Raw genomic sequence first — 27,244 nt, forward strand, 5'->3', positions numbered from 1 at the left:
CAAGGACCAAGAAAAGGCTGATGTCTCCTCTTCCAATGTGGAGCATCAGGCTCGCAGGAAAGGTTGTTGGTACAGTCACTCACTGAATTGGACCGCTCCACATTTTTACGGCCAGTAACGCAGTCAGCTGATGAGCCCACTTCTGGTTTGGCCTCACTAAAGCCTCCCCAATCTGTGCATGCTTTTCCTATCCATTCATGGCTAAGAAAGTTTATGTATTCTGAGTGAGAGCACCCAGATAAACAGTTTTTTTCCTCTGAAAAAGTTCTCAATACTTTATTCTATGGAGGAAGAGTTTTATGGAGAGTTCCAGCAATTGATGCTGCTATACCCAAACAACATTTTTATCATTTTTTAAACAAAAATCTGACTTGTCCAGTAGACAATGCTCATATACTAAAGGGTCCAACAGGTAAGAAGTTGGAGTTCCTTTTAAAAAAAATATATATTTCGCTCGCAGGTTCAGTCATTCAACCTGCGCTGGCAGCGTTCAGAGTATCTCAATCCTTTAAAGGACCAGTTTATAGAGGTACTCAAAGTTATTCCTGATCAGCAGGCCCAGGATTTGGCCAGCATATTAGAAGCGTTGTGTTTTACAGTAGACGCTATGAAAGATTCTATTCTCCAGGCCTCACGGCTCATGCTAGGGCTGGTACATGTGCATAGTATCCTATGGTTGAAAAATTGGTCAGCCAAAGCGCCATGCAAAAAGCCCTTGGCCAGTTTCCCTTTTTATGGTGAATGGTTATTTGGAGACGATCTGGATAAGTATATCCAAAGAATTTCTAATGGGAAAAGTTTCCTTTTTTCCGGTTAAGAAGAAGTTTAAATATTTTTCTTTTAAATGCTTCTTCTCCAGTGCCAGGGGCATTAACATCAGGTTTCAAGATGGCTCGAGTGGGGGGAAGGCTTCTACAATTTTCAAGGGCCTGGCTGGAACAATGTTAAGACAGATGGGTGGCTTCCTCAATTTCTCTGGGTTACAAACTAGAGTTCCGAGGGTTCCCATCTCCTCGTTTTCCAAGGTCAAACATTCCCAGAGATCCAGTGAAAAGAAGTCCTCTCTTTCTAGATTGAATCATCTCTTGCCTCAGAGTGATATTGGTGGTCCCCTTGGTAGAGCAAGGATTAGGGTTTTGATTCAAACATTTTCACAGTTCCAAAACCATACGGGGATGTCAGACTCTCAAAGATCGAAACCGTTTTTTGAATATCCGTTCTTTTCACATGGAGTCAATCCAATCAGTAGTCTCCATCCTACAAGAGGGAGAACTTCTGGCGTCAATTGACATCAAGGATTTTTTTTCCATGTGACGATTTTCCCCACTCACCAGAAATTTCTACGCTAAGAGGTAGAAAATCTTAATTTCCAGTTTGTAGCTCTGCCTTCGGTCTAGCTACTGCACCTCAAGTGTTTACAAAGGTCCTGGCTCCTCATTTAGCCAGGTTAAGGGCTCAGGGTTTAACAATACTAGCCTACTTAGACAATCTACTCTTGATAGAGCAATTGGTAGCCAGCTTAAATCCAAAGTTTGGTCACCGGAGTCAGCTACCTGGAATACCTAGGTTGGATTCTCAACCTAGAGAAATCCTCCTTAAAACCATCAAGGGAATGGCAGTACTTGGGGCTGATCATAGATACAGCTATGAAGAGGGTGTTTTTGCCCCAGGAAAGGATCAGTTCCATAAGGGAACTAATTCAGCGGATAAAGACAAAGAAGAATCCTTCTTTTCGACTTTGCATGAAATTGTTGGGAAAGATGGTGTCTTCTTCAAGGTCGTTCCTTATGCGCAGTTTCATTCAAGACTGCTGCAAAACAGTATCCTGTCAACTTGAATCAAGAAGGTCCAAGCTCTGGACTTCCCAATGAGCCTCAATTAATGGTTGATATCCAGGAATCTTCAAAAAGGAAAATCCTTTCTACCAGTTATCTGGAAGGTGGTAACAGATGCCAGCCTTCTGGGCTGGGGAGCAGTCCTGGAAGAAGCGTCTGTCCATGGGTAATGGTCCAAATCAGAGATAACCTTGCCCATCAATATTCTAGAGATTCAGGCAGTACGTCTGGCTCTGGAGGCCTGGACGCTCAGACTACAGAATTGTCTAATCAGGATCCAATCCCACAATGCTACAGCTGTGGCCTATATCAATCACCAAGGAGGCACGAGAAGTCGTGTGGCCCAGAGAGAGGTGAATCATATTCTATCTTGGGAAAACAACATTCCTTGCCTATCAGCAATTTTCATTCCAGGGATAGAGAAATGGCAGGCGGACTACTTGAGTCGCCCACAATTGTTCACGGGAGAATAGTCCCTGCACCCCTAAATTTTTCTGTCAATATGCCAAAAATGGGGAGTTCAGGACATGGATCTGTTTGCGTCCAGGTTCAACAACAAGATCGACAACTTTGTATCAAGGACAAGGGATCCGATGGCATACGGAACAGATGCCTTTTTTTTTCCGTGGGATTAGTTTTTCATTTGATCTATGCATTCCTTCCTGTTCTGCTACTTCCGCATCTTCTCGCAAGATCAAGCAAGAAGGGAAGGAGGTGACTCTTGTGGCCCTAGCATGGCCCATGAGATCTTGGTTTGCCCAGATCATAAAAATGTCAGTAGGGGACCCTGGGATCCTACTGCTATGGCCAGACCTTCTCTCGCAAGGTCTCGTATTCCATCCTACCTTAATACAAACACTAAATTTAGGGGTTTGAATATTGAGACCCACATTCTGAAAGATTGTGGGCTGTTAGCTTCAGTAGTTCCTACTGAAGCTTAATGCAAGGAGGCCTCCAGAGTCATTCTATAGAATCTGGAAGGCATATGTCTCCTGGTGTGAATCCAGGGGTTGGCACCCCAGGAAATATGTCATAGGTAGGATCCTTGTATTCCTACAGATAGGATTAGAAATGAAGCTGGCCTTGAGTGCTATTAAAGGCCAGATGTTGGCCTTATCTGTGTTTGTTTTTTTTTCTTCGACTACTCGCTTCACACTCTCTGGTTCGTAACTTTATTCAGGGAGTAACGCGGATTAATCCTCCAGTTAGGTCTTCCCTGAACCCTTGGGACTTAAATTAGTCCTGATGGCTTTACAGAAGCAGCCTTTTGAGTCAATATGAGATATTTCCTTGGTCCTCTTGATGAGGAAAAATAATTTTCTTGGTTGCCATATCTTCTGCAAGAAGAGTATCAGAGTTGGCTGCTCTTTCTTGTAAAGAACCATATTGGTTTATTCATAAGGATGAGGTTGTATTTCAGCCTCATCCTAATTTCGTACCGAAGGTAGTGTCAGGTTTTCATTTAAACCAGGATATTGTTCTGCCTTGATTTTTTCCAGAACCTCGTTCTGTGGAAGAAGGTCACTACGTTCTCTTGATATGGTGAGAGCGGTCAAGGTCTATTTGAAAGTGACCACTCAGATTCATAAAGCAGATGTTTAATTTGTGTTGCCAGACGGTCCTAAAAAGAGGACAGGCAGTGTAGAAATCTACGATTTCCAAATGGATTTGTCAAGTGATTGTTCAAGCTTAAAGAGGAAAATTCCTCCTTTTCATATTAAAGCGCACTTCTCCAGGGCTGTTAGTGCTTCTTGGGCAGTACATCCCCAAGCCTCCATGGCTCAGATCTGGAAAGGTGCAACTTGGTCTTCAGTCCATACATTTACCAGATTCTGTCAAGTATACTGTATGGTAGGCAAAGGCTCAGAAACCCCAAGCGATTAAAAAAAGGAGTGCATACATACATAGATTAACTACATATTGATTGTAGATAAGAGAAATATTTTTTTGTTTGTTTTTTATTTATTTATTCTTTTTATCACCGTAACCATCTTCACTGGACCGACTCCTGGAAACGGAGTGTCAGAAGGTATACAGAAAAGGGAATGGTTACTCTGTAGAAAATGGGGGGGGGGGGTCATAAGAGAAAGAAGAGAGAAAGGTGGGAAGAGTCCATTTGGGTGACCATTGCCGTAGCAATGATCAACTTGGTTGCATTATAAAGGTGCAGGGACAATTGGCATTCTGGGCAGAGGAGTTCAAGGATAGGGTTCTCTTTTAAGGTTGGAATGGAACATATTGCGAAGAATGGTATAGACCCTAAACCAATAGTCTGCATACTTTAGGACAAGTCCACCAAATGTAGGCCATTGTGCCTTCCTGTGAACAACCCCGGTAACAGTGAGGGGAATAGGAAAGAATAAAATGAGCTAATCTAGCTGTATCTATAATACCATCTATGGAACACCTTGTATGCATTTTCCAGAATGAGAACGTTCTTCGTAAGGGCTATCGTCATGATCTGTCAGTCCTCTGGCTCCAACTGTTTACCCAAGTCTCTCGCCCCATTGAAGATGATACAATTAGAGGTCGATCGATATGGGTTTTTCTCTGGCCGATGCCGATATTTAGAAATCATGGCGGCCGATGGCCGATATATGATGCCGATTTTTTTGGGCCGATATGTTAGGCCGTTTTTTTTTTTAGTCCCCCTTCATCTCATAAAATCTAACACACCTTTCCCACTGGGGCGTTTTTCAGGCGCTTTTGTGCTAAAAATAGCGCCTGTAAAATGGCTCCCCTGCAGTCTGTGTGAAAGACAGAGTGCTTTCACACGGAGGAGTGCGCTGGCAGGATGTTAAAAAAAAGTCCTGCAAGCAGCACGTTTGGAGTGGTGTATACCGCTCCTCCACCACTTCTGCCCATTGATATGAATGGGCACCACTGCCGAAGCGCATGCAATGCGATTTGGCAGCGGTGCTTCACGGGCGCATTTAACCTCTTCGTCGGCCACTACCTGGGTTATATGCGCCCCACTAGCAGCCGAATAGCACCACTAAAATGATGGTAAAGCGCCCCTAAAACTAGCAGCGTTTTACCATCAACGCCTGCCCGCTCCAGTGTGAAAGCAGCCTTCATAAGTGATGCAGAAAATTTCTTACATTTAAACATTTATTTAACAAAAAAAACCTCCAATCAGTTCACTTGTATGTATGATTTGGATAAAAAAACAACAAAAAAACAAACAAACAAACTATATATTAAATAAAAACAGGTAGTCAAAACTTTTGGTAAAAAAATGGGCTAACTTTACTGTTTTCGTTTTTTTTTTTTTTTTTTTTAAATCATTATTGTATTTTTTTCCCCAAAAAAATTGCATTTGAAAGACCGCTGCGCAAATGCCGTGTGACATAAAATATTGCAACAACTGCTATTTTATTCCCTAGGATCTCTGCTAAAATATATATATATAATTTTTGGGGGTTCCAAGTGATTTTCTGGCAGAAAATACAGGATTTTTACTTGTAAGCAACAAGTGTCAGAAAAGATTTAGTCTTTAAATGGTTAAACTGAGAACTCTACACACAGAGTTGAGTTCATTCATTCAAGTGTAAACATTGTATCTTTTTGCTCTTTTCTTGGCAGACTGCCCAGAGAGGAGGAAAGTACCTTCTATGAAGACACAGGCAATTTACACTGACTTCTATTACAGAAGTCTTTTGCAAGTCCAGCTGTAGTAATAAATCTGCCTTTTTATCAGTACAATCGGCCGATGCCGATTAATTAAAAAACGGCAAATATCGGGCGATATATCGGCCGGCCGATATATCGGTCGACCTCTAGATACAATCTCACTGTGGGTTTCCTAGAGGAAATGTTTGAAGAGTAAAGTTATTAGTCCCGGGGGAATGGGGTTTAGCCCTGCAGATGCTTTCAAAGAGGGTTAAGGTGTATGGGGTAGGCCAGGCCTTTGTGAGTTGTTGAGTTGAGGAAGTGTTTTATTTGAAGGTAACTATAATGTTCCCGAAGGGGGATATCGTGGGAAGATCCAAGAGCATCAAATGTTATTATTCTCATAGGGGTGAACAAAGAATGAACGTCGGTGAATCCATTATCCATAAACCACTGGAATTGTTTAGGATTCTCACGACTGGGGGTAAATAAAGGGCAGTGAGTAAGACGCAGTAATGGTAAGTGGGGGGGATAGTAGTCCTGCCGAGAATTTAAGAGTCCCATAGGTGAAGAGAGTGTGTCATACACGGCCCAAACCCGTGTGGGCATTTTGTGGGAGGGGAGCCAGGGTACAGAGGAAATGGGAAAAGGGTGAGATTCGGCCAGGCCAAGAGTGGCCCATAGCGGCATTTGATATGTGTCATGAAGGTGAGATGGGGGGGGGGGGGCGCTATGTCCGCATGCCTGAAGATTGGGCACCGAAAGACAAATCCGTTGATTTAGGAGTGTAGTATAGTTCACACAGCCCACATGCAGAGCCTGCCAGGAAGTTGGCGCAGCGCTAACCTGCTGCAGAGAGCCGCGTGGTGTCATCAGGCTCAGGAGGTTCGGGTGCCATCTTGCCTTTTCCCACTGCAGGAGAAGCTTTGTTCTGTTTATTAAGCTCTTCTGTTTATTAAGCTCTTCTGTTCTTCTGCAAGCGGTAAATACCCGCGGGGGCCTGGCGGTGTCTGCTGTCCCGGAGGCCCGATAGAGCAGCCGGGGATGTAGTGTCCGGTGGTGTGGAGCGCAGGGACTAGGCAGCCATATCCCACGATTGCGTGTATGTGCCCCCCATGCAGAAGCTTTTCAACGACATCAGCTGAAACTTTGCAACTACAGTGTAGTTGCAAAGTATATACAGTGTACATGCAAAGTATATATCAAAAATATACATTTTTAAATTGTTAAAATTCTCTTATAAAAGTGTACTACAGTTTCTAATTTTACTAATTTCTTATGTGTGTACAATTCTTTTTCTTCATCTAAGGTCAGCAGTTGTGACTTGCTTGTTGTAAGTGCCGGGCAGATGTCTGTAAGTAGGGCAACTGGCATCATTCAGAAGCTTTGGGCAGCGGGCATTACAGCTGAAATAATGTATGACTGGTCAGAGGTAAGTACAATGTATACTTTCACTATCCTACAGATAACTGAGAATTGGAAAGATTCTGCCATAAAAACTAGTAGGAAAATAGATGCAGTGTATATGTTATTAATGATACACAGCTTGGCTGATTGATCCTTAACTTCTGCAGTAAGGGCTTTTTGTGATTTCTTGTATTCATGCAGCGCTAGCATATTGTGTATATATACACAGCACCAATCATATAGGCCAGTGATGGCAAACCTTGGGACCCCAGATGTTTTGGGACTACATTTCCCATGATGCTCATGCATTCTGCAGTGTAATGGAGCATCATGGGAAATGTATTTCCAAAACATCTGGGGTGTCAAGGTTCGCTGATATAGGCTCTTGCCCTGAGGGAGCTCTACCAAATTCATTCATGTTTCTTTATTAATAGAGGTAAAAGGAGCATGTGGAGGAAACCTGTGCAACTATGAGAACTACAGTGCTGGGCTTTTGATGGGAATTAAACCCTACAAGCCATGTGCTACAAGGCGAACTAGCTACAATCTTGGCATTGTTTCGCCTTGTCTTGTTATATCACGTCATTATGTAAAAATATGATTTCTCTGTACATATAAAACAATGTCTGCCAATGAAATATCATTGAATTGTGCAAAATTTCCTTCTGTCTCTAGTGACATTAATATGGAATTTACATGCATACAAACACATGGGAACAGTAGTTAATGACAATAATGCTGTTTTGCACAGCGTACTTTTATTATATAAGGGTTAATGAAATTGTGTGGTCTGTAGAGTGATGGTGTTGGAGCAGCATGACCTAGTGTAGACATGAAGGAAGATCTCACTTTTTATAAACGTGCTCTTGTTTTGGCTGAAGTGCATGTTTGTGGATTGCGTGGACAACCTCAGGGATAGCAAATGTGTCTGCTGATGTCACAGTGCGTCTTGAGTTAAAAAAAAGAAAAAAGAAAAAAAACACCTTCATGAATCCATTCAGGGAGTGATGGCCTGAAATCTGTACTATGCCTAAGATTGCCCTACGAAGGCACTCAGTCAGATTCTGCTGATACTGCAGAATTTTATGCGTGGGTAGGGACTCTTATGTTCTTTGACAAGGTTCTCACAATGATCTTTACTTTTACTTGGTTCCTAAAAATGCATTTCTGTCTTAGTCACAGGATGAGCTGCAGGAGTATTGCAGGATATCTGGAATCACACATGCTGCCATAGTCTCAGATAAAGAAGGAAATCATGTCAAGGTAAATCTGAGGGATTTGTAAAAATCACAACCCACAAGTGGGTTCTCGCCTTTCCTTCAAGCTCCATGAATATATGAAGGAAAATATAAATAAGAACGAAAAACGCAAAAGATCAAGGAGGGTCCTCATATGGATAAGTCTTTGCTGACAAGCCTATCTTACATTTCTGTACATTTTTGTAATGTTCTTTGCAGTCCTGTGCATTCTATCTTCTTTTGTGTTGTGTACCTGTAGATATAATTTGAAGGTCTCGGCATTAAGGCCCCTTTCACAGGGGATGGATCCGCTCAGCACAAAATTGACCCATTGATCCCTGCTGAACCAGCGGATGGCAGGTCTGTCTCTGCTCGCTGTGCAGGGACAGACCTGTCAGAGCTCCACTGATCTCTATGGGAAGATCGGACGAAAATGGACAGCATGTCCATTTTCATCAGATCCCATCCGATCCGCCAGACGGATGGCGAATGTATTGCCATCCGTCTGTTTTGAGCGGATCTTGTGGGATTGGATGGCAGGCGGGTGTCAGCGAACACATCTCCTCTGACATCCGCCTGCCCATACAAGTCAATAGGTGGCCCGCTCGGATCCACCTGAAAGACGGACAGGCGCATCCAAGCGGGCCGATCATGTGACAGGGGCCTTAAAGATGGTGTTGACACAAATATACATTTTATTGAAGACAAATTGCTGTCGTGCCTTACTAGAGTGTAGATGGTAAAGTGTAACTGTACCTTTTATGCCCCGTACACACGATCGGAAAATCGGGCAGCAAAATACCGATGCAAGCTTTTGGTCGGAAAATGCGACCGTGTGTATGTTCCATCGGACTTTTGCTGGTGGAATTCCTGCCAGCAAAAAGATTGAGATCAGGTTCTCTATTTTTCAGTCAGAAAAAGTTCAGTTTTGGAAATTCCAATCGTCTGTAGCGTCGTAGTGTTGTACGCCACCAAATTCTTGACAGACGAAAGTTCAGAGAAATTTGTGTGATCGTGTGTATGCAAGCCAAGCTTGAGCGGAATTCCGTAGGAAAAAACATCCAAGTACGGGGCATGAGGGTATAGTAATCCCTTCCTTGGCCTTCCTAAACAAGGAAATTTAGTTTGTGAGCTCTCATAGAGTTGTATAGTGCTCTCTTCTGTGTGTCTCCCCTCTGTCACTGAACAGTATCTACCCCAAGGGCCCACTTGATATTGCTATAATAGTATATTCATAGGATCTTAAATATAAAAAAAGAACTGATTGCTATAGTGCATATTATTTATTCAAAACACAGTTACAAATATTGCACTTAATAAAGGGCAGGTTTGGGAGTCCTGTAAACAACCAGAGGAGCTGGGTCAAAGGAGAAAGGGTTGGAGTCCCATTGTGTCAGTGTGTATATGTGTATATATATATATATATATATATATATATATATATATATATATATATATATATGTGTGTGTGTGTGTGTATGTGTATATATATATATATATATATATATATATATTGGCTATGATGAGCTGTAGCCATTATGGTAACGTTGAATCCCAGTATCTATATAGAAAGATCTTGCACAATTGAGACTGCATGGCTCATTTACTCTTTTTCTCAATGTTGCAAAACAAGCTTCGATCTGAATTTTGCCAACCAAGTTGATATAGCTCCCCATCCCAGACCATTCTAGGTATGTCCTATGTATGTACAAGAATCATGTAATAGCGTTGGACTAGTTCCTCTATGAAGCTTGAGAAATTGAAGCCAGATACACAGAAAATGTCTTTGGAATGATTCATCTATAGCAGCTGTCCTCCTAAAAGCCACTTTAAATACACATCATTATTAATCCACCCACTTTGTTTCTGTTTGAACAGCTGAAGGCGTTTGAAAAGGAAAGGCAGAGTGAGAAGAGAATTTTGGAGTCAGATCTGGTAGATCATCTTTTGCAGAAGCTGAGGATCAAAGTGCTGGATGAGAGAAATAACAGGTGTGAAAAATATTGTTCTCTTTTTCAGGAAATAAAGATATGAGAAACTGGTGAAGGGAGATTGTTATCCATAACAATATGTCAGATTTCCTTCTTCTACCTAAGAGAAAGATGAAACCTGATTGGCTGCAGTGGAAATGGCTTCAGTCAGGTTAAATCTTCCTTTCTCTTGGAAATTAGACAAGTGTAGTTGAAACGGACAACATCTCCAATGTAATTACATTGATCACTGCGAAAACTACTGGCTCCAGATTTTTGACCAGTGTAATAAAACCTCAGACCGTCCACAAATTATGTACAGGAAACAACAATGTGTCACCAGTAATTTTCTTGCCTTTTGTGGTGACAGTTGAACCCACCCAGACTTCTACATGGACTACAGAGACCTTTATATACAGTACGTGGCTTAGATGTGTACAGTTGATACATCCTCATCCAGTCTCCAGGGGAACTTACCGTATTTGCCGGCGTATAAGACGACCCCCTATTTTTCAAGTGAAAACATAGGTTTTGGACAATACTCACGGTATAAGACTACCCCCCCTTCTGAGGCAACACCATTTAAAAAAAACATTAGAACGATTAAAAAAAACAAAGCAAGAATGCCAACTACTCATCCGCCATGCTGTGTTATGTCATAAAGTAAATCGAACAATAATAACACAAACAGAGATCTATTGAATGCCACAACTCTGGAAAGTAGAATTTTTCACTAACCAAACCTATACCACTTTTGGGTTACATTCTATGGGAATTGTCCACCAAAATGCATTTAATAACCCCCCTGTCATATGTCCCAGATTTACCTGTCCCTCTTGGGTGCCTGGGACCTCAAAGGCAAATAGCAGGATGTATAGTAGTAGGAGATCAGTGAATGGATTTACCCAGGGAAGTATGGTGAGCAGTGTATTATTTTAATGAATACAACGCCTGCTTGGATTGGCAGAGGCTGTAGCATCATCAGCCCTTGCCTCTCTCTCTCTCAAAGCCAATCCGAGCAGGCTACTCTATGTAGCCTGGTCGGATTGGCAGAGGTTGTTACTCCAATCCAAGCAGGCTCTGTATTCATTAATAGAATACATCGCTCGCCGGGATTGAATGAATGAATGAAATATTTGTATAGCGCACAATGCGAACTGAATCGCCTCTAGGCGCTGTGGCGAGCTTTGATCATCTGCTAAAAGAGGAAGGTCTTGAGTTTTTTCCTAAAAGCCAGGCTCAACGGCGTATACAGTTTGTAGCTGAAGCCACATACAGTATTAGCAGACATTTGGGGGCTGACATCCATCGGGCAGCATTGTATACCTGTATACCCGGCGTATAAGACGACCCCCGATTTTTGGGCATTTTTTTTAAGTGTAAAAGGTAGTCTTATACGCCAGCAAATACAGTAACCTGTAATTGCTAGAATTCAAATGTCCATATGCAGATTTCTACAGAGACAAACAAGACCTTATATGCTTGGATTAGATATCACCCCTAATAGTTGGGAGCCTTTAAGCAGGTGACCAAAATAGAGGCAAATATGTAAAAGTCCCCTCACTCAAAGATAAACTCAAATCATAAAGATTTCATACCAGGCGTAAAAGCAAGAGTCCCATCATAAAAGGACATGAGAGTACCACCACTGGATGAAAAGACTGACTTCTGACCAATTTAGTTTGTGACCCGACTTCCTCAGAGACTACCCAGCCCAGAGTGCTATACCACATCCCTAAATACCAGACCAGGTGTCAAAGATGACACCCAAAGGGGTGAAGAATGCCAAAGGGGGCTTCAAACCACTCCAAATGGCAGGCCCAGCCACAGGAAAACATATTACAGCAGAGAAAAGTGGCCTAAAAACAGCGGGCAGCAGTGTTCAGGGAGTGCACCTAATAACGCTTGTCAACCAAACCACAGCATTAATAACTAATAAAAAAGATGACAACTCAGTTCAGCATAATATGTTAGCTGCATATGTACATCAAAGAAAGAAATAACCATCAATCATATAAATATCAATAGAGAAGAAATCTATATGATCAAAAAAAATGAAATTTTATATATATATATATATAGAAGTAAAATAATATAATATCTCCTCACAATGGAAGAAAAAATTGTATCCAGAATGTGTGCGTACATTATGCGTATATATATATATATATATATATATATATATATATATATATATATATATATATATATATATATATATATACACACACACACACACACACACACACACACACACACACACACACACACACACACACGTACATACTTACATACTTACATACTCACATCCAACACATAAACCAACCATATATTGGAAAATTAACCTGGAGGGTATGTTGCACAAAGTTCCCAAATCCAGCTGGATTAACACCGTTTTTTTTTTTGTTTTTTGTTTTTATCGTATTCACCTTTTTGCATTATATTAGAGACTACCTTCTCCACCACCCAAATCTTCAATCCATCAATTTTAATATATTTCAAGAAAAATTAGCTGTTTGTACTGTAAATTATAGATGTTGTCATAAAGTCATTTCTTGACCATGCGTCTTCCCATTATAGAAAGCACCGCACACCCAGGTCAGGATTTAGACCATGCTCATGGTATCACAAGTAGTTGCCGCCTTGTGGATGGGGGTCAAAACATTGCCCTCTACTACAAAAGAGCAGTTATCACACTTCCCACATTTGGATACAGCAAACTGTAAAATGTCCCATGTCTCATTTTTCCTCATCAATCTGTGTATAGGTCAGTCCTCTGAGGACCAGGCCCTGAGAAAAATAACTGCAGGTTTTTTTGTTTTGTTTTTTAACACATTCCTTTAGCTCTTGTCATCAGTCTATAAATGCCAATACTTTTGGCATAGGTTTAAAACATCTTGGGAAGATGTAGCATACTGTATGCAAAGATGTGTCTGATTATCCTGAACTTATTGCCGACTATATAGCAGGTTCTCCCTGCTACTTTACCTGGCCCTCATAAAGGTGTCCTTTTATGAAGCAGTGAAATCTATTCACTGCTTCATTCTCCGGCATTCACATAGGAGATCTTTCTCCTCTGTGTGCCACTATATGAAGCGGAGTAGATCGTTTCACCCTTGGAGGTGTGAAGCGATCTACAAACGCTTCTAACACTGGAGAACGGCCCCTAATACTGTAATCTCGTGAGACTTTACGAGATTACAGTACTAGAAATTCACTCATACACACAGATGTCAATATATTAAGCAGTGATAAATTATCACAGCTCAATACACTGACACGCGGTGTGATTAATGTTAGTGAAATAAAGCGTCCCCCTACATAATATATACATGTATACACACACAGACATTATATATACATGTATATACACACACATTATATATATATACATATACACATTATATGTATATATGTATATATATGTATACACATACATATGACAGGGGGACATGGTTACAGTGTTGGGGGGTCTGAACGAGGCATAAGGAAGTTAATTATCTTCCTCTTTCCTCCTCAGATCCCCCTGATTCCCTCTTCACTACCCCGGTTCTCCACCTCTGAGTTGATGAATCGGGGCGTGTGAATTCTGACACAGATCACCAGTGAAGCGCTGAGATCGCAGCTTCATAAAGTGACCGTTACTGTGTCAGTCTATGAGGATTCTCCATGTGCGGAGATAATCGGCGGGAGAACAAGTTCAAACACATCTCCCCCCGATTATCTCTGGTTTATATACTGTTTATGGGCTGTGATCAGCGGCGATCCTCTGGATCTCCACTGATCATTGCTTCATAAACGGACACCAAAGGCTTTAGATAACTATTTAGGTTTGTTCCCTCTCCTCTTCTTAAGGGTAGAAGCCTTCTGTTCAAAATCATCGGGTAAGGTACAATTTATTTGCGCTGTTAAAAACTGGCCCACTGGGGTCCCCTTAATTAAGGGCCTTGGGAGGAAGCTATCAGCCCTCAAGAGATTATTTTAGGATCTAGATTTCCTAAAGTGTTTTATAGCAAATGGAAAAGTATTTGAAATTGTAAACCAAAAAATGTAACAGATTTGGCATCACAAGTATACGTGAACTTCAGCTGCAGTGTTTGTCAGCCATTATTTCTTTCTTTGTTTTTAGAGAAGTGTTGGACACCCTGTCTGGTCAGACCGTAAAGGGCTCTTTCTCCAGCTCACAGAGTAAGTACAGAATCGCTTAGACATGGCTTGCTTTTATTGTGATGTAGGCTTGCCTCTCTACAACAATGTAAATTGAATGGATGTTAAATGAGGGTTCCTGACAACAGTCTCACATTAGTGACAATGGCTCTCTGTTGAGGCCAATTGAATGTAAATCTGACTTGAGATATGGAAGTGTCACATGCCAGGTGGCGTCATTTGTGGATTGTTTATTGTACTAACCCATGTGACCTTGGTTATATGCTGCACTTCAACACAAGAAGTGTAGAACTGGGAGAAGGAACAGAGCATAAAGGAAGTATAAAGAGTGTGTGATATAGTTTCAAGTCCTCCTTATGCATCCTGTCCCATATTGTGCGTCCGTTTCCTCTTGTAGTCACAAAATCAGCTCAGTTTAACGATTTGACTCTAGCATCTGGAGCACAAAGCATAAAGTACCCACAAACATGATGAAACAGACACTTCATCATTCATCAGGCCATCTGAATTAGCATTTTTATGTCTGGGTGCAGTCTTGGAATGATTAGACAGGCCAGAAAATCAACTGGAATTGCCCTTTTCCAGCTGCAATAAGCATTGCCAGCAGGGAACCCCATTTCCCTTGATAAACGTACAAATTTATGAAGTGCACTTGAATCTAAGGGTGGATAGATTGACTTATTAGTGAAATTAAAACCCAATTGAACTATCCTAATATATTACTGTAATGCAGTCAGACTGCATATACAATAATAGGAATACTTTTCTTTTTAAACTAAATGTTGCAGCAAAGGTTAAAATAGCTTGTGTTGGTATTATATAGGACAGTCAAACCGCTACACACAATACTGGTACATTCAGCAGATCACAAACTCCTGGACACTGCTCCAACCAACTATGCTGCTCAGAGAGCCAAAACAATGTTGAATAGAGCAGAGTTAGGAAGGGTGAGATTAAAATGAGAGAAGCATGTTTATTAATGTTTTTATGCTTTATAGAAAACGTATTTAAAAAAAAATGGAGGCTGCCATTGTTGACTTCATCTTTTAATTTTTGTTTTCTTCAATACTTTGGGTGAGTGACTCAGAACAAGTATGCACATAAGGAGTTCTGACTTTTCCAATCTGTTTACTTGTTCAGGTCAGTGACTTAAAGTGGTTGTATACCCACATTTTTAACTTTTACCTACAGGAAAGCCTATAATAAGGCTTACCTGTAGGTAAAAAAAAATATCTCCTAAACCTGTACGGTTTAGGAGATATTCCCCTCGGTATGCGCCGCTGACTGCAGCGGCGCATGCGCACAAGGGGTTTCTCGCCGTCAAAATCGAGCAGCGGCCGAGCGGCCGGACTGAAATCTCCCGCGCATGCGCGGGAGTGACGATATCACGGCTCCGGCCACTCACAGCCCCGGAACCGCGATACCCGGAAGAAACGCAGAGGGAGCATGTCAGGAAGTTCCACTTTAGGCTTTAAAGTAGGCAGCTAGCATTTTTAAAGAGGTCAGCAATGACAAAAGCTGTATTCCTGTCATGCCAGATATACTTGTCAGGTAGATCCTGACCACAATTATTGGTAATTGGTACATTCATATTCATTTACATAATATTCTTGGTAAAATGTTCAGTAAAATTTGACAATACCTCAATACTGGATGCCCAGAAACATTGGTTTAATTGGAGCAACAAACGCTTGTCATTTTCAAAATATGGTTTTAATAGACGTAATCTGTTACACAATATGGGGTAATTACTGTGTAAAGCAAACTTTATGGTGTTAAGCGTATGTTTTATATATGATCCTGCAGTTATATTGTACATCTGATGTGAATGTGTTAGTCATTGTGTCTTTGTTCATCCCTATTATGTGAGGCTCTGTCAGGATACAAAGAGACAGCGCTGTTCTATACGTTGTCTCATCTCATGCTATACTTTCATCTGACAGGTCAGTTTGAGCAGCACAGCAGTACCATAGTCCCGCCTGTCAGTGTCATCGCTCCAGAAAAATTATCTGCCAACGTAAGACGCCGTTATGAAGCCCAGGTAGTTACAGCTCTCTCTAGGGCAGAAAATATATATTTTTTAAACAAAATACTGTAGAAACTTTAGCTTTATTTCAGTATAACTGCAATGTAACATATTTTATGCAACATTTACAGGGGCCATCTCCCAAATAATGGCTGGCTATATAACATAAGCTTGTATTAGCTGTGTGTTGGGCAAGACAGATGGATTGAACTACATGAGCATATGTTGCCATCATATTTATATTGTTTCCATTATGCAGATTTGATGGCTTGCTTTCAGCGATTTTATCACAGTGGGTGGTAGGATAAATGAATTGGGCTGATTTAGAAACAATGCAAAGAGCAGAGGTGTGCAGTAGCCCATAGCATGTAAATGACAATTTGCTTTATTAGAGTTCCCAAAAACTGATGTCAGACTGCTTGCTGCATGGAGTCCTGCTCAAAATGGTGTGTACACAGTTGTTTAATAAGCAATGATTAAGACCAACTTAACAAGAACATTTTATATCCACACTGGATGACATCAATCTAATGCTGTTTTCCTTGCCGTTCATTCGGAGACAAGAGGTTTATACTGCTGCCTATAGGAGATTGGACACTAGCAAAGCTTGTTATCCAAATATAACCCCTTCCACTCCCATCATGCTCCAGTATTATGCTAGTGTCCTAGGGAAATGGACACCGTCTCTCTGAATGAAGCAAATTCTTTTTACTACACCTTTTTTTTTTTGCTTTGTTAAAAAAAATTTTTTTTACTTCAATCAATCTTTTGTTCCAGAGCCAGAGAGCTCACTTCTTGCAGTTTTCTAGATTGGCTGGTCTTCGTCATTGCCTCCCTCCATCTGGGGACTCCCTGACATTAAGGATGCCTATTTGCATGTCCCTATTTTTCCAGCACATTAATGCTGCTTCCCTTTTGGGTGGACATTACTAGTTTGTTATCCTTCTCTTCTGTCTATCCACTACACCTATACTTGCTTTGTCCACAGGGCACCCCCCCTAGCTGGTTACTTGGTCCACATTTGATTGAGAGAATAATTGGCACAGACTTTGCCAATGTTCATCAAACTTTTCAGAATCTGTAGAGGTTCGTCTGGGTCCTGAACCTTCAAAAAGTCACCAATGGATCTGACTCATTGCTTGAAATGTCAAGGTCTCTAATTAGATACAACTGGTATCTAATGTTTTTCTTCCAGGAGACAAACTCCTGACTCTGAGCTTCCAGGTTGAAGTCCAAGAGCTGAACAACCTTTGGCTTTGCATGAGGAATCTGGGCATGATGGTTACCTCCTAAAATGCTGCTCCATTTCAGCTCACCATTATGGCTGCATGAGACAAGCAGGCACAGTTGCTGGACATTTGCATGTGCCCCACAAATCATTTGTGGATAGATGTAAAAATGATTAGAAATACAGTTTTTACCCTTTCTTTTTTAATATGCAATCGTATTTCCTCTGTTCCCAGCTGCATCAGAGCGGTGTGGGTGGCACACTGAGTTCCCAGCAGCTCTCCTGCTTAGTGGGGTCAGTTTTTAATAGGAAAGCAGAGGGACTGGCAGGAACACCAGGGATGTCACATAAAGGAACCAATTAGAGATGCACGATTCTGGCTAATTTGAGAATTACAATTTATTTTCTTAGAATAAAGATCACGATTCTTGCAGCGTAACATCTTTCACATTATGAAAAAAAATTGGGCTAACTTTACTTTTTTTTATTTATTTTTTATTCATTGAAGTGTATTTTTCCCCCCAAAAATGCGTTTGAAAGTCCGCAGCGCAAATTCAGTATGACATAAAATATTGCAACAATTGGCATTTTATTCTCTAGGGTCTCTGCAAAAAAAAAGAATGTGTATGTATGTTTGTATGTATATATATATTAGAGCTGCACAATTAATCGTCAAGCATCATTGTCGCTATCTTGACTAAAGTGATTCACAATTCTTTCTATGCAAAGAATTCTCTCTGCTCTTCTATAGCCACAGCCATCAAAAGGAAAAACTGGGCAGTCTGACAAGAATCAAAACATTCTTTATCAGTTGAACTTAACTATAAAAATTTTAACAATTTGTCAATGGAATAGACTGTGTGTAAGTGAAAAAAGTTTAAGCACTAAACCATTTTCTGACATTTGTTTGTTTCAAGTTATAATAATTTTTTTTTTGATAAAAAATTACTTGGAACCACCAAACATATTTTATATATAATATATTTTTAGTAGACACCCTAGAGAATAAAATGGTGGTTGTTGCAATATTTTATGTCGCACTGTATTTGCACAGCGGTCTTTCAAATGCAATTTTTTTGTTTTTAATTCATTTATTTATTTGTATAATGTGAAATATTTTACGCAGAGAGAATCGTGATCTTTTTATCCTAAGCAAAAAAAAATAAATCGTGATTCTCATTTTGGCCAGAATCGTGCAGCATATATATATAGTGTGTATCCAAAAACTTGTTGAATGATTTTCCACCACCCCAGCTCTGCAAGATTGGCAGGTCTGACATATTACTATTTCCCAGTCCAATTTATTGGATGGTCTGGGCGACAGCTGTATATCTGTGGGGAGCCCGAGCTGTAAATGCATTTAGGGATCAGATTTTACTTACCATGCAGTAAAAAATAGTGGCACTGGTTGGTGTGTAAATAGTAATTCCTGTGTGCTGAGATCCAGAAATGTAAAGATTCAGCACAAATGTATCAAACCATTCAAACTAATGGGGAAGAGCATAGTGAAAGCTTCTTAAAGCGGAGGTCCACCCTAAAGTGGACCTTCCGCTCATTGGAACCCTCCTCCCCTCCGGCGCCACAATTAGCACCTTTCAGGGGGGGAGGGGGTGCAGGTACCTGTACAGTACAGGTATCTGCACCCACTTCCGGCGTAGATTCTGCAGAAGCTACGCCCCTTTCCGAAGGGAAATGCACAGATCCCAGAGACAGCGGGGACCATCCTTATTGCGCAGCGCGACTCGCGCATGCGCAGTAGGGAACCGGGAAATGAAGCCGAAAGGCTCCACTTCCTGATTCCCATACCCAAGATGGCGGCGGCAGCACCCGAGAGACGATCGAGAGATCGGCTTCGGGTGCCGACATCGCGGGCGTGCTGGGCGGGTAAGTGTCATTATTTTAAAAGTCAGCAGCTGCAGTATTTGTAGCTGCTGGCTTTAAAAAAAAAAAAAAAAAAAAAAAAAAACAGCGCACTCCCGCTTTAAATCTCTGCCCCTGTGCTGCTTAAATGTACACGCCAGTACGATCTTCACCCAACCCTTTTGCATACTATAGAGTTTTTTTTTAGCCTATCCGACATTCCTGGGTAGGGGGCCCATGCACCCGCCACCCTGTCTGTACTGTCATGCGCTACAGCACAAGTCGGTTAGCAGGTCCTGACCAATCAGCTTAGTGAATGACTGTACAGAGCCCTGAGTGACAGAAGGTTTTTTCGCCTTAATGATTAAAATGGTTCAAGGGTTTACAACCCCTTTAACGTTTCTCCCACAATATGTTTCCTTTACATGAACTCCAATGTTAGAACTTTTGCATAGATTACAATGATAGGTTTTCTACTTGTAATATAAGAAAATATTGGTTTTGTATTCACAGGTACTTTCAAAACTTCAAACTTTCATAACAAACTTTCAACAAAGAAATACAGAGATTGAAATTCTCGCAGTAAGTGTTGTGTTTTAGCACTAATTCAACTACACAGAACTTAGAATATATTTCCTTAGTGTCATTGTACAGTGCTACAGAAGCCCTGGAAACAGGCCGATACTGAATCATCCTGATCACAGAGCAGCAAGTATTTATTTTTTTCTGCGGCTGTGGTTACTCTGGATCTGGTAAAAAAATATTTTGGTGTGTGTGTGTGTGTGTGTGTGTGTGTGTGTATATATATATATATATATATATATATATATATATATATATATATGTGTGTGTTTGCGATATCTGTATATAGATCTAAAAAGATCAGTAATTCATATAAACAAATATACATATAGAAACGTGTTGGTGATAAACTGGATATAGGGTTTCTTAAAACACCATTGTGAATCAGTGAGTCCAATAATAAGTTAACATTAAGGGCCGGTTCACACAGCGGGCGATGCGAGGCGACACGACTCGCCTCGCTCCCGCAAGTCGCCCCCGTTCTGTACAATGGAACCGTTCTGAGAGGAGCGACTCAAGTCGCTCCGACTCAGAAAAAAGGTTCCTGTACTACTTCTGGGCGACTTCGGGGGCGACTTGCATTGACTTCTATACAGAAGTCCTCTGCAAGTCGCCGCTGAGGTCGCCGCTGAGGTCGCGGCGAGGCAAGTCGGAGACGCCTCGCCGCGCCTGCAGTGTGAACCGGCCCTAAAAGTTCAGATTTAAACAAGGATGTCCTCTTCACCACACCAATAGTGATCACTCTGTGCTCCTTATTCCAATGAAGGTGGAACACTCAGCAGACAGTATAGTCATTTATCAGACAAGCAATAGGCTCTTCACAATAAAAATCTCCATATAACGCAGGCAGTTCACACTGCTCTCTGCAAACTGCTGCGGCTGCCAATATAAAGTTAATGACACCCCCAAATTGGTTTGCAGAACGCAGTGCAAACTGAAATCAGATGGAATGGGATCCCATGGGTCTGAACACCAATATGATCCAATTCCAGTGCGGACAAAAAAAAAAAAAAAAAAAAAAAAAAAAAAAAAAAGAGGGGTCCTGCACCATTTCGGTCCAAATGCGATTTCAGCCATACGAACCTTTATGGCTGAATTCTCACTGAACAGACATCGCATGTGATGTGCACAGGCATGCAGTGCGAATCACATGTGGTGTCTGGAATCGCACCAGTGTGAATCCAGTCTGCGTGTTCACTGTATTATTGGACTCACTAAATCACAATCGTGTTTTGAGGACTCTGTTATTATCTGTTTAGCACTAACATGTTTTATACATGTATATTAGTTTATGTGCATTACTAATCTTTTAGATATTTATATACGGTATCTCACAAAAATGAGTACACCCCTCACATTTTTGAAAATATTTTATTATAAAGTGACAAAACTGAAGAAATTACACTTTGCTACAATGTAAAGTAGTGAGTGTACAGCTTGTATAACAGTGTAAATTTGCCCCCTCAAAATAACTCAACACACGGCCATTAGTGTTGAAACCACTGGCAACAAAAGTGAGTACACCTCCAAGTGAATGTATCCAAACTGGGCCCAATTAGCTATTTTCACTCCACAGTGTAATGGTCTCAGGTGTGAATGGGAAGTAGGTATGTTAAATTTGGTGTTATTACTCTCATTCTCTCATACTGGTCACTGGAAGTTCAACATGGCACCTCATGGCAAATAACTCTCTAAAGATCTGAAAAAAAGAATTTTTGATCTACATAAAGATGGCCTAGGCTATAAGAAGATTGCCAAAGACCCTGAAACTGAGCTGCAGCACTTTAGCCAAGACCATAAAGCGGTTTTGTAGGACAAGTTCCACTTAGAACAGGCATCGCCATGATAGACCATAGCTGCAGAGGTTGAAGGGGTGGGGGGGGGTCAGCCTGTCAGTGGTCAGACCATACGCCGCACACTGCATCAAATTGGTCTGCATGGCTGTTGTCCCAGAAGGAAGCCTCTTCTAAAGATGGTGCACAAGAAAGCCTGCAAGCAGTTTGCTGAAGACAAGCAGACTAAGGCCGCGTACACACAGTGTTTCAGCGGACAGTCCGCTCGTGTGTGGGCTTCAGCGGACTGTTTCAGCGGACAACAAAGTCTTACGGAATTTCCGTAAGACAGTCCGTTCAAACTTGGTTTCAGCGGACAGTCCGCTCGTGTGTAGGCAAGTTGGACGGACTAAGTATCGCGCATGCTCAGAAAGGGTTTACACGGCCGAAGGTTGCATTGCAGTGTATAGGACGTCGTTTTTCTAGTCCCGTCGTACGTGCTGTACACGTCATCACGCACGTTTTCAGTGGACTGTTCGTTCATCGTGTGTGGTCAAGTCCGTTCATGCTAATTTTGAACAGACTGTTTGTCGGATTGTTTGACGAACTTAGTTGGGCGAACAGTCCGCCCGTGTGTACGCGGCCTAAGGCCATGGATTACTGGAACCATGTCCTGTGGTCTGATGAGACCAAGATAAACTTATTTGGTTCAGATGGTGTCAAGCGTGTGGCGGCAGCTAGGTGAGAAGTACAAAGATAAATGCGTCTTGCCTACAGTCAAGCATACTGGTGGGAGTGTCCTGGTCTGGGGCTGCATGCATTCTTTTGGCGCCGAAGAGCTATAGTTCATTCAGGGAACCATGAATGCCAACATGTACAGTGACCTACTGAAGCAGAGCATGATCCCCTCCCTTCAGAGACTGGGCCGCAGGGCAGTTTTCCAACATAAACCCAATCACACGTCCAAGACAACCTCTACCATGCTAAAGAAGCTAAGGGTAAAAGTGATGGACTGGCCAAGCGTGTCTCCAGACCTAACCCCTATTGAGCATCCTCAAATGGAAGGTGGAGGAGTGCAAGGTCTCTAACATCCACCAGCTTTGTGATGTCCTCATGGAGGAGTGGAAGAGGACACCAGTGGCAACCTGTGAAGCTCTGGTGAACTCCATGCCCAAGAGGGTTAAGGCAGTGCTGGAAAATAATGGTGGCCACACAAAATATTGATGCTTTGGTCCCAATTTTGATATTTTCACTTAGTGCCAGTGGTTTAGACATTAATGGCTGTGTGTTGACTTATTTTGAGGGGACAGCAAATTTACACTGTTATACAAGCTGTACACTCACTACTTTACATTGTTGCAAAGTGTAATTTCTTCAGTGTTGTCACATGAAAAGATATAATAAAATATTTACATGAATGTGAGGGGTGTACTCACTTTTGTGAAAGTATGTTTCTAGAATTTAATCACAGTGATGCTAGTAACTTATTATTGGTTACATTTTGATTTTGCACTTGGGGTTTTTAAGGTTGAATATATTTTTAACAAATTTTGACAGATTACAAAGACAATCCAAATACATAAAGTAGAAAACAAAATGGCAAGTACATGAATTCCAGAGTTAGATAATAATAATAATAATAATATATACAGTGTACCAAAAACAATACTTGCAAGGGATCATTCTCCCTAGTAGAATAAGATGAGCGATGACGGTACAATCATTATACATAGGGGAACACATTCGAACCATGCTAGGAAGTACCGAAGTAGAATTACTTCACCCCCATAGTAACGATGTCCACAGGGGGCCCTTAATATATGTACATTCAGTACAGTGGCTGATGACTCAAAATAAAATGGGAACGATTTCTGTGGTTCAACATCACAGAACACCTAATAGATAAGGCACCACATCCCTGAAAGTTGAAACATGAATCAAAAACAAGAAAGAGTGATGCTTACTCTCAACATTGATTACCACTTTCAACATTGATTACCTACCACTGGTATCCTTTCGGTAGTTTGTTCTCTTGAGTATTAAATACCAACGCTCGCCCATATCTCGACAATCGTTTAATCGATAAATTTTTGTCCGGTATTTTTAGCCCCCTGCGATTCAGCATGGCTGTGGTTGACTCCTGAGGTGGACAAATTCCCTACTTTATCATCTCTGTAGTGGTTTAAGATTTCTTTGAAAAATTTGCATATCCCCTGAAGAAGCAATCTACTGCGAAACATGTTGGGATCATGTGTGTTTAATAAGAACAACCACTACATTGTATTGTCCTGTGCTTTTATATTTCATTAATAGTTGTTAATGAATTTTAACTTTGAATTTAATAAATATTTGTAATAGAATTTTGTATCCTATCTAATCATGTCTATCATCTAGTTATTATTTGCACCGTCAAAATCCCTAATTCCCTTTCTTATTTTTGATTCATGTTTCAAAATAAAATAGTCTGGTAATACTCATGGAGAAAATGTGTGTATAGAAAAGAAGTAAAGCAAGTAATTGGGTAGAAAAGAAAAGATAAAAACAAAGGGGAAAGGATAGAGGAAGACGAAGGAGGTAGAAATAAGGCCTAGTAGTAGACACGAGTTCTATTGACAGCCAAGGAGGAGAAATGAAACACAGACAGTTGGGTAGAGTTTATAGTGTGAGCCGCTTACTCAGCTTCTCTAAAGATGAATAATGCATCCAAATACATCACAAAGTGCTACATTTTCCCATTTATCAAGCTCTTTAGCCTGTAGCTCCTCCATCAGCATGATATTGTTGATTTAGTTTACCCATGACGATAAGGATGGAATCGACGTGCTCCGCCCACTTGGGGTTTTTAGTGGCAGCAGTGGAATAACACATAACATTTATAATTTTTTTTAGCTTGGTTTTAATTGGGTAACTTTAGCGCAGTGTAGGGGTTGCTTTTTAAATCATAAAAAATTGTCATGCTTTTTTTTTTCTTTTTCGCTTTACAAAAAATGGAATAAAATATGACATCCAAATTAAAGTGCATCTCCAGCCAAGTTTTGTTGTAATTTAACTTTGGACAGTGAAGAAGAGTCAGAACCCCTGTCAGGTGTTTTTTTTTTTGTCTGTGGCTCTGCTGGGGAAAATCATCCCTCTGTTTGTCATTGACCATTGTCAGCATGAAAGTGATGCATTTGCAGTTTCCATTTGGGCTGCAATTTAAAAAATGGAGCAGGGAACTCTTTTCTCTGCGTTAGGAGGCACAGCAGCCCATTCAAGTGAATGGGTTTCCATGTCTTAGCAGAACCAGAACCACACTCCTTTTCTGTCATATCTCCAGGACAGTGAGAGAAACTTTCCAAACAGGACACAGTTAAAGAACTAACAGGGGTTTTAACCTTTTATAATTTATCCAAAACAAAGAAAATGGCTAGAGATTATAGGCAAAAGAGCGCCATATCCGGTAATGAAGACAGTTGGTGTAGCTAGGAGTATAAAACAACATGACCAGATGCCATGGGTATGCTATGGATATTCTGCCTGTAATATAAAGAAGGAAACCCTCTGGTTTTTTTTTTTTTTTAAACACATTAGGCACAATTAAATAAACATTCCCCAGTAAACTTTTTGTTAAACATTTTACCCCAGCGCTTGACAACTTTTAATGCTGCTGCTTCCCTGAACTTCTGGTCGCAACAGCAAAGTGTTAACAGTGGGCAGTGCAGTCTCCAGTCAGTCTTGCCATCCTAGGCAATAAGGGCTGTGTGTTTCCATTGAGGCACATGGTGTAGAGAGATACAGCTTCAGTCCCTGCATTCAAGGGTGACTCCATAGGATGCTACAAGAGAAAGGAGCCACCCTAAAACATGAAACACTGGCCACTGGTTTAAACTAGAACACAGGCAAAAAGATATATTTAAAAAAAATAAAAAAAAATGCATGCTCAGTAAGGGATTCGTTCAGCTGCTAAAAGTGCTTAAAAACCGAGGTATCTTTAAATTTGTCTCAAAATCTTGATTTGATACGTTTGTACATTGAAAATAATTCTGTATGGAGCTTTTTGAAGGTGTTTTTTGTTTAGTTTGGAAATGGCTTGTGAATTACTAGGACACATGTAATAATATTAGTTACCATTGACAAAAGGGGCTTAATGCCCATGTTGTGTTAGGTTATTGATTTTCAAAATAAGAAATAAAAATTTACCTTTTCATATTTTAGGTAGATCTACCAAAGGAAACGATACAAAGTTTATTATCCCTGGAGGTAAGTAGTAGGTAAAATCACCTTAAAACTGTACTGGCAGACACGGGTTTAACCGCTTTACACAAAATCACATACCTGTTTTTTTGGGGTTTTCTTGTTTTGTTTGAAAGCCTGTGGCGTGCAAAACACACTCAAAAATGTGCACACACTAAGAGTGACACAAAAAAGTGCAGACGGGTACACAAGCCCTCTAAAATCAAAGGGCCTTGTCCTGAATCCCCGGGGCGTTAGGCTCCTGACATGGACACTTAAAACTTGGTCTTCCTGGCTGAAACCAGTCAGACCCCGTTCTTTGGAAGGTCTGCCGAGACAGACCCACCCAAATACTAGGTGAGGCTCCCCCGAAGGGAGACCCCAACCCTAAGGAAGAGGGTGAACTAAGCCAGAATGCCATGTCCACCCCCTCCCAGGACAGGCCCTGGGACCTGTGACCCTACTCATCACAGCAAACGCGCAAAGTGACAAAACAAGACGTGACAAACACACACTGAAAATAAATGAAAAGTGGAGAAGGGATAGTGGAGAGGGGAGTGAAAAGGTGGTCATTGTGTGAAACAATGACCAGGCCCTCCGGCCAGGAATAAAAAATTCCTCTGGTCCCAGCTAAAAGGCCCGGCCCAAGAGGCAGGTGCTAAAAAAGCATGTTATGGTGCAGTGACCTTGGTGCCCAAAATCAATGTGACCCTCACTCACAGTGATTCTTAGGCACCCCTGGACTGTCACTCCAGGGGCACATACTCCATAGGCTTTCAGGACCGCCCTGACCCCCCACCCCAGACAGAAAGGCATGAAGATCAGGAAGCTTGGTGAGAGCGCTTTGCCATCAGGCTTCTCCGTCGCTCCCATCACTGCTTCATAATTACATTCGGGAAGTACTAACCGCTCTTCCCCCTCAGCATAAAGAGGAGCCAGTATTCCCTCCCGAAAAACTGTCCAGGGCTAGAACTACCCCAATCCAGGCTAGAAGGCCAGGTACTCGGCCCTCTGGGGGCAGACCAGTAGCAGCACCCATCCTCACCAGGAGCATCCTTCCAGATGGCTCAGACTTGACCATGCATCGGCCCCCAGTTTACTGTCGGGCCACGACGTGGCCCCCACCGAAACCGTCCTTCCGGATGCCAATTACGCCATCAGGGAGTGCTGACCAAACCCTCTCTATTAGGGATGGAACAGCGCCTCCTTTGGCAACTGATAAGAACAGAACTACACTTGATCTTAGCCAAAAGGCCGAGAAGCCCAAATACTCACATACTGCCCCCTCCCTCTAGGCAATCATCTGTGATACGTCACAGGTCCCAGATGATTGCA

General features: G+C 41.4%; 1 protein-coding gene and 1 pseudogene across 2 annotated transcripts in view; one reads left to right on the forward strand and one right to left on the reverse strand.

Moving 5' to 3' along the window:
- The window catches only part of EIF2AK4 (eukaryotic translation initiation factor 2 alpha kinase 4), a 156,732-nt gene that overhangs the window by 119,628 nt on the left and 9,860 nt on the right, over positions 1-27,244 (forward strand). For both annotated transcript variants that reach the window (XM_077464652.1, XM_077464653.1), the window contains exons 31-37: positions 6,757-6,879; positions 8,031-8,117; positions 9,971-10,083; positions 14,192-14,250; positions 16,173-16,270; positions 19,857-19,925; positions 25,892-25,936. In XM_077464652.1, the coding sequence (XP_077320778.1) occupies positions 6,757-6,879; positions 8,031-8,117; positions 9,971-10,083; positions 14,192-14,250; positions 16,173-16,270; positions 19,857-19,925; positions 25,892-25,936 (594 nt within the window). The remainder of the gene's footprint in view (positions 1-6,756; positions 6,880-8,030; positions 8,118-9,970; positions 10,084-14,191; positions 14,251-16,172; positions 16,271-19,856; positions 19,926-25,891; positions 25,937-27,244) is intronic.
- LOC143950453 (U2 spliceosomal RNA) lies at positions 27,069-27,175 on the reverse strand (annotated as a pseudogene).

This window comes from Lithobates pipiens, unplaced genomic scaffold (genome assembly GCF_037356315.1).
Source record: "Lithobates pipiens isolate NorthernLeopardFrog02 unplaced genomic scaffold, aLitPip1_a1.2 Scaffold_30, whole genome shotgun sequence".
Classification (NCBI taxonomy): Eukaryota; Metazoa; Chordata; class Amphibia; order Anura; family Ranidae; genus Lithobates; species Lithobates pipiens.